At 32.8% G+C, this 8,964-nt stretch overlaps 1 protein-coding gene across 1 annotated transcript; it reads left to right on the top strand.

Annotated features, from left to right (window-relative positions):
* Positions 1–421: 421 nt before the first annotated feature.
* Positions 422–2,232, top strand: LOC109339968. Its single transcript, XM_019577528.1, has 3 exons — positions 422–1,015; positions 1,060–1,247; positions 1,722–2,232. Exons 1-3 carry the CDS (start codon positions 422–424, stop codon positions 2,230–2,232), a joined length of 1,293 nt encoding a protein of 430 aa, XP_019433073.1.
* The last annotated feature ends 6,732 nt before the right edge of the window (positions 2,233–8,964 follow it).

The following is an 8,964-nucleotide window of genomic DNA, read 5'->3' as shown; positions in this document are numbered from 1 at the left end:
TTCTAAGGAATTCATTGTCCAAGCAAGTGAGGAAATGGTCAACCAGATTGCTACCAAGGAAACCAGAATTGTTGGAAGACTTTGGGAAGATGTGATTGAAGAGACTGAAGAGAGTTAATTCTCTCCTGTGCTTTCGAAATCTAAAAAAAAGGCTAAATAGAAATGTTTGAAAAAGTACACTTTACCCGTAGGGGTGTATACATTAATGCCTCACAATGAAGGTTTTGTATTGGAATTGTAGAGGGATTGTGAATAATAAAACTAGGCTTGTCTTAAAAAAGCTTTGTTTGTCCAATAAACCAGACTTTCTGTTCATTGCTGAACCTAAGGTCACTATGCATGTAATAAATACTCGGTTTTGGTCTGATTTAAAGCTCAGACACTTTGTAATGAATGACAGGGGACCCAACCTTCCTAGTATATGGGGATTTTGCTCTTTGGATTTGAGTCCTATAGTGATCACTATCTCGGATCAGCAATGTTCCTTGTCTATATTGTGGAACAACAAGACTTTTTTCATAAGTGCCATATATGCTCAACACACTATCTCCAAAGAAGGTTTCTTTGGGTGGAAATTCAGTCTCTAATGCTTGCTCACCCTGGTCCTTGGTGCTGTATTGGTGACTTCAATGCAGTTCTAGGTTCAAATGAATGTAGGAGTGCTAGACTGCCTGATAAAGTCCCTTGTGAGGATTTCCAAAAGTTCACTAACACCTCAAGATTGACTCACTTGTCAACCAGGGGGGTTGCTTTCACTTGGACTAATAAGAGAAAGGGGAGGCTCTCACTGAAAAAAGACTGGATAGATGCTTATGCAATGATACTTGGATTTCCAGTTGGCAGCATGTTGCTTGTTGCACTCTTCCTAGAGTTGCTTCTGATCACCGTCACATTCTGTTTTATTCTGAAGTTTCTGATAGCCTTAGATCATCTCAATTCAGATTTCACAAAATGTGGCATAGGCACTCTGATTGCAAAATATTGGTGGAGGAGTCTTGGAGTGTCCCAGTTCTTGGTTGTCCTATGTTTATTCTATCTTAAAAGCTTAAAAATCTGAAGATTAAGCTAAAGGATTGGAATGCTAATATATTTGGTAATGTGCCTCTCAGAGTCAAGAATGCTTTGGCCAATGTTGAGATAATTCAAAGTTGTATCAATGCCTCTAGTCTATATCCACACTTATTAGATCAGGATCTGCATGCTCAAAACCAATTACTGGAAGCTTTAACAATTGAGGAGGATTTCTAGTAGGAAAAATCTAGGCTGAACTGGCATATCCATGGTGACAGAAACACAAGCTTGTTTCACAAGGTCACTAAGATAAGACATGCCACTAAATCAAAGTATATCCTAAAAAAGGGTGAGGAGGTTCTGACTACTCAGCAGAAAATAAGCAGCCATACTCTTACCTTCTAAAAGGATTTATTTGCCTTAAACAATAAATGTGTTCCTAATTCCCTTATTCAAAATGTTATTCCTAGCTTGGTGGGCAATGAGGAAAATGCAATGCTAATTAGTATTCCTACTAGCGAGGAGATAAAGTCAATGTCCATCCTGAAGATAAGGCATGCCACTAAATCAATGTCCATCCTGAAAAAGGGTGAGGAGGTTCTGACTACTTAGCAGGAAATAAGCAGCCATGTTCTTACCTTCTACAAGGATTTATTTGCCTCAAACAATAAATGTGTTCCTAATTCCCTTATTCAAAATTTTATTCCTAGCTTGGTGGGCAATGAGGAAAATGCAATGCTAATTAGTATTCCTACTAGCGAGGAGATAAAGTCAGTTGTTTTCTCTATCAATGGGGAGGGAGCCCCTGGCCCTGATTGTTTTGGGGGTTGCTTCTATCAACAATTTTGGGAGATTGTAAGTAAGGATGTGTGCAACTCTGTCACTCAATTCTTCTTGCATGGTTGGGTTATGCCTAATATGAACTCTAACTCTATAATTCTTATCCTTAAGCCTTCTAATGCTGAAAGGATTGAAGATTATAGACCCATTGCTCTAGCTAACTTCCAATTCAAAATCATCACTAAGGTTCTTGCTGACAGATTAGCTTCTATTGCTGCTAGGATTTTTTCTCCCAATCAAAGAGGCTTCATCAAGGACAGAAATATTAAGGACTGCATATGCATTGCCTCTGAAGCAATTAACCTTCTTGAGCATAAAACTTTTGGTGGTAACTTGGCAATCAAGTTAGACATAACTAAAGCTTTTGACACTATGGATTAGGGGTTCCTTCTTGATACTTTAATGGCTTTTGGTTTTAGTGAAACCTTTATCAAATGGATAAGCACTATTCTGCATTATGCAAAGCTTCCTATTAATGTCAGTGGCCAAAATATGGGTTTTTTCAACTGTTGTCATGGTGTTAGGCAGGGTGATCCTCTATCTCCCATCCTTTTCTATCTGGCTGAAGATGTTCTGAGCAGATGGATCACCAAGCTTGTGAATGAGAAAAAAATTAGATCCATTCCGGGTCCAAAAAATTTGCAACTTCCTAGTCATATCCTGTATGCTGATGACATTCTAATTTTCTGCAGGGGTGTTAAAAAGGAGCTTAATTGCCTAAAAAAGCTCCTGCAAGTTTATGTTGATGCTTCAGGCCAAAACATAAATCCTGCTAAGTGCAAAATCTATATAGCTAAGGCAACTCCTAGGAAGATTGTTACTCTTTCCTCAGTTGTTGGCTGCCTCCCTGACTCTATTCCTTTTCACTATTTGGGAGTCCATCTCTTCAAGGGTAAGCCTAAAAAGGTGCATCTCCAAACAATTGCTGACAAAATCATCCAGAAATTAGCAAGGTGGAAAGGTCTAACTTTGTCAATTATGGGAAGGGTTGAACTGGTCAGGTCTGTGATTCACGGTATGTTGGTTTATAGTTTCCACATATATCAATGGCCTTCAATGCTGATCAAGCATCTGGATTCTTGCATAAGGAACTTCATTTGGTCAGGGGATATAAAGACAAAAAAATTGGTGATTGTTGCTTGTGCTCAAGTCTGCTGCCCTGCTAAGATGGGAGGTTTGGGCATCAAGTCTCTCCATAAAATGAACCAGGCTACTTTGGTCAAACTAGCTTGGGAGATGAGAACTTCAAACATTGCTTGGGCTATCCTCTTTAGAAGTAGGTATGGGGATGCTGAGACCCCTCCTAACAGATTCTTCAAATCCTCTATTTGGTAGGGTATAAAGATGAATAGGCCATCAACAACATATAATTCAAGATGGTTAATTGGCAATGGTCAACATACAAACTTCTGGACTAATAATTGGTTCGGAGAACCTCTGGTCCAATCTCTCAACATCCCTCAGGCTTGGCACTCTATCCTTAAGGCAACTGTTGCTGATTTTATTCATGAAGCCAAATGGACAATTCCTAACTGGTTGGCTCAAGGCTTCCGTCACATAGCTCTTCAAATATCTAGCACAATAACTTCACTCAAGGATGATAAAATCATATTGCAGAATTCTAATGATGGAGTCCTAACTCTCAAAGATGCTTATAGATGCATTACTCCTGCCAATAATCCTATTAACTGGTGCAAGAAAATATGGTCTGTTTCAATCCCTCCCTCTAAATCTTTCACAACATAGAGACTAATCAAAGGGAAAATGCAAACGAATGACAACTTGCAAAAAAGAGGTTGCTCATTGGTCTCTCAATGTAATCTTTGTAAGAAGAGCATGGAAAGTTACCAACACCTTTTCCTGCTTTTCCCTTTTGCAGCCTCTCTATGGCAGTGGATAGGAAGTCTATTTTCCATAACCATTGACACTAACTCTTTATCAACCATCATGCTTGCTTGTAATAACAGTTTCAGCCCCCAACTGAGGTATCTGGTGGCTGCTGCTATAGTTCACACTATCAACACCATCTGGTATTGCAGAAACCAGGATAGATTCCAAGACAGCATGATTTCTATGCAAAGGGCTATTATCATTATTAAGGCATCAATTACCTTATATGGTAATTCTTCTTCAGCCACGGCTAACACTTCATTGCAGGAGTTTGAAATTCTTAAATCTCTAAACATCAAAATCAATTATAAACCTGCTCTCAAATAACTGAGGTCAGGTAGTTTCCTCCTACTAGTTCTACGGTCAAAATCAACTCGGATGGAGCTGCTAAAGGTAGTCCTGGTCATTCTGGTGGTGGTGCAAATTTCAGGAACTCTAGGGATGATATCCTATCTTGTTTTACGGATTACTTCGGTGTGCATGATGCCTTATTTGCTGAGCTCAATACAGCTATGTTGGCCATTGATTTTGCTAAAAGAAATGGTTGGAACAACATTTGGCTTGAGTGTGACTCATCATTGGTGGTTGATATCTTCAAAGGGAATGGCATGGTCCCTTGGAGGCTTCTAAACAAATGGCTGAGATTTTGCACTACAATCTCTTCTATGAACTTTTGTATTTCCCACATTTATAGGGAGGGAAACTCATGTGCTGATAAACTTGCTAATTTTGGTTTTTTGTCTAAAGCGATCTCTTTATGGCATGAAGTTCCAAGCTTTATGGCATATGATTTCTTTAGAAACTTGGCTGGAATACCTAACTATAGATTTCAATCCATGTAATCTCCTATCCCTTTTATAAATATAGTTCTTTGGGTGCTCTGCCACCTTTGCTAAAAAAAAATTTATTTATAAGTAATTTATGCTTATTTTTTGTCAAAAATAATTTCATTTCAATGTAACAACATAAAAATTTATTTCTATGATAATGAAAAAAAATAACATTTTTAAAAGCGATACATATTTATTTTGTATATAAAAAGTAATTTTAAATTCCTCAAATAAAAATTATATAATATTTGAGCCAATCAAATACTTAAACATATTAAATAAGTTCGGGTAATGCACTACTTAAATCCTTTATGTTCTATATTTTTAGACTTAGACATGCCCTAGATCAGTACTAGTACCCAAAGGGTCTGGTACTCCTGGGCTACTAGGTTCCTAGTGGACCGCAAAATTATTTAAAAAATTAAAACTAACTTATATATTTGTTCGCATATTTTCTATAATAATGTGTGTTATTTTAGACAATAAAAAAAGAAGAAAAATGATGACAATAATTATAAATCGTAATTTAAAGTACAAGTACATAATTTTAAATTATTACTTAAATCTAAATCTTTTTACTAAAAACATAATTTAAAATAACATAATAAAACATATTAAACGTCTAATATCATCCATTAACATTACATCACAATTATGTATTAACAAGTATAGCATCATTATTTAATAACATAATATCAAAATTATAACAAAATATATTTTAATTATGTTATTATATATATAGAATTAGGAATTGAGTCTGAGTACTCGTAGGTCCAAGTACCTCATTACATGGAGTCAACCAACAATAAATTTTGAAATATATGTTCTCAATTATCTGAAGATCCACAAACATTGACCAAAATTGAACCGTTGAGAAAAACAATAAATCTTGGTACCTATTACTATTGCTTACTGAAGAATCATTTTTAGTGATATGAAAATATTTTATTGGATATGACTATAAGTTTTATTCTTCATTTTAAGGAAACACTATTAAAGAATTTACTTTTCTACTTAAATTGTATTCCTTAAGGAGATAGACATTCATTTTTGTAACACATAAAAAAGTATTTAAATATGAAAGCATAAATATTTAACCATTAAATAATATTTCAATTTAAGGAAATAAAATAAAAATATTTTTTATTATTTATTTAGTTGATAACTATTTATTGAGTTGGTCAAAAACATTTATTTAAGGTGATAAAGCTAAAATTTAATCATTAAATGATTTTATATTTATTTTAAAGGAATAAATAAAAAAATTATAGAATTATTTATTATGGTGGTAATTATTTTTAGTGAAAATATTTATTTACACATAATCAAACAAACATTCAAATAAAAATATTTTGACTTTATTGGGTAATGAGAAAAACTAATTTCAAGGTTATGAATTGAAACTTCATTTATCAACATGATATATTTATTCTTTAAAGTTAAAATAAAATAATCGTTTATGGAAGAAACGAATATATGGATAGAAAGTAAAAAACATATTTAACTTTATATTAATTTTTATGAAAACTATATTTTTTAATTTAAAAAGTACCTTAAATAAGATAAAATGTGAAAGTGCAAAGTGTCAAGGATAGGACTAGCAATTTTTTGCCTATGTTTTGATGAAGACAAGGTTCTGTTAAAGCTTGAAGATGGCTCAACAATCAATATGTCTTATGCTCATTTGGTCATATCTAGACTAGGATACAATTTGAGTCAATATTCTAAGTAGTCTAGGATGTGTGCCGTAATAAGTGAGTATAGGTTAGGTGAACCTAGGTGCTAGTCTCTTAAGCCATCTTAATTGTCATATCATATCCATGAGACATATCATATAGTTAATTGTGTGTTTATGCATTAATCATACATGTTATATGAGCATATTAGGCATAATATAATTTCTAGAACATGCATATATATTGTGCATAACATATTTGGTCATCTTTGATTCCCTAAATAGCTGCAGAACCCTTGCCACCCACATTCCTAAGCCTATTACAAAAGGTTAATTATTGGACTTTTCTATGGTTTGTTTATTTGACTTCTAAAAATTTAATTACTCTAGTTATATTATTAATGTGTATGTCTGATGGCTTTTAAACTTTTATTCAACCTATAAATTATGACTCTTCTCCTGTTTTGTTTTAATTTTTACTAGTAGTTTATGTGGGTTATTTGTGCATGCAACTTAATCTGTGCTATAGGGTTTTAGAGAACCTAGGATCTAGCGAAATCTTCATATATGATATACACATAGATTCAATCAGCTTAAATGATCCATTATAAAAGGAATTTTTTGCCAAACATTTTTCATTACTACATGTTTTTATTATCCTTTGTTAGCTTTTAATGATGCATCTAATTATGTGATTTAAGCTAAAAAAAGTTTTATATGTGGGTTGTTGTTTAATTTGAAAATTAGAATGAGGGATCGGTCAGGATTAGATGTTTAAGTGGTATATGAATAGATTATAGAGAAGTACGTTGAATTCTTTCTTGTTAAGAATCCAAGTAAAAACAAAATGTTCTCGTTATCATGCATCTAATTGTGTTTATGTGTTACATGTCATATCTAGTTTTTGTTTCTATCTGTCACATCCATCCTATAACAAAGTTGGACATTTTTTATTCATTTTTGTTTATGGTCTATTTGGGAGTTGGATTTTGAGTTGAAAGAATAGAAAAAAATACTTTATAATCATTTCACAAATATATTTCATAACTCTCAAATCTTTCATTTATCATTCTTACCCTTTAAAATTATACTCTCAAGAGAAACCTTAGGATGTCAACATCTAAATATTAAATTTGGTTGAATTCCTTTGATATGAATTAATAATATTTTAGTGTTAAAGCTACTGTTGTGAAGTAGTAAAAGACTCAAGCATAGAGCCAAACGAGTGGCCTAGAGCTGCTTTATAGTTTTGTCTGGATAGGAAAAATAAGCAGAACTTTTCACATGATGCATAATTATAGATAGGTATTGGAAAAATAATGTTTGGATGTATGAAGGTTAACATAAAGGTTTAAAGCTCTAAAATTTGTAGTGCAACGAGGAATTTTTCATATAATAGATGTCATTAATAGGTGGGATTTGACTTGTCGTCAAGTGAAAAAAATATTTTTAGGAAGTTTGTATAATATTTTGAAAGAATGAAAAATAAAATTAAAACTAACCACCATTTTTAGGAGAACACAAAATTTCATTCTCCTTGTTTTCACTATCCTCTCCTAGATAGTGGTGCCATCAATTCCTCATTTTTGTTTTTTGTTTGGACTTGTTTTCCTGTAAATCATTTCGAACTTGCAATTTTCTTTTTCTTTGAGGGTAGTCTAACAATTCACATGAATTTATAATTTCCTAAGACACTAAGTTCATTAATTAAATTTGATTGATAGAATTCCAACCAAACAACATGCTTTTTCATGAAAATTGATGTTTAGAAAATATTTTCAATCATATTTCAAATCCAAGTGATAAAATGGAAGTCCAAGCAGAATTTATAGAACTTCTAAACACATTTTATCACACCAAACCTCCATAAATAAATCCATTCAGATTTCATGAATTTATTTTGTTAAGGGGTGAACCAAATAACACAATTTATAGGAGTTCTCAAGTTTGGAAAAATTCATTTTTGGCACAAATGTAACAAGCATGCTCTTAGTTTAAAAATTAATTTGACAATTTCAAAATCATTTACTAAGGCATGTTGGTCGAGATGTTTGGTTAACGTATCACAAGATAAAGTATTATCATCAAAAGGTACATGGTGAATACTTAACCTTTAAGGATTCAAGTGGCTTCCCTTCTTGAAGAACAAGTCCAACCACATATCTTTGTTTATTTCAATCCCTTTTATGTTGTTCTTTTGAAAAGGTTGATGAGGGGTACCTCCACATCTCCTAAAAATTTTATAACAACAATAAAAGGTTTCTTAACTAGTGGGTTTTCACTCCACTAACTCACTTTTTTTCTTTTTTAGTTTTTAATTTTTTTCAAATGTACAAAACATAAAAATAAAGATGTACAAAAGGAAAAATAAATTTATACAAAAGAGAAAGATAATGTTATGCACAATTATTTGATAAATGACATATAAATATTAAATGTTTTATTATTAAAGGAATTCCCCGGCAGCGGCGCCAATTTCTTGAAAGGGTTATTCCAGTGCTTATTTTAGTTGGGAGTTTTCTCCTCTCAACAAATCGTCCTGACAGTAGTGTCAACTTATTGAAAGATTAATACTCTCATTTTCGTTATGTTCATTTTGTTTAATTAAGTAAGAGAACTCGGTTTTATTCTTTGTTCGCCATCTCGGCTTTGTTGAAATAAATTCCAATGTCGGTATAATGGTTTCAAAAATATTCCAATTACAACTTACTTTCTTAA

This window comes from Lupinus angustifolius, unplaced genomic scaffold (genome assembly GCF_001865875.1).
Source record: "Lupinus angustifolius cultivar Tanjil unplaced genomic scaffold, LupAngTanjil_v1.0 Scaffold_122_28, whole genome shotgun sequence".
NCBI classification, from domain to species: Eukaryota; Viridiplantae; Streptophyta; class Magnoliopsida; order Fabales; family Fabaceae; genus Lupinus; species Lupinus angustifolius.
This window is presented reverse-complemented; position numbering and strand designations above follow the sequence as displayed.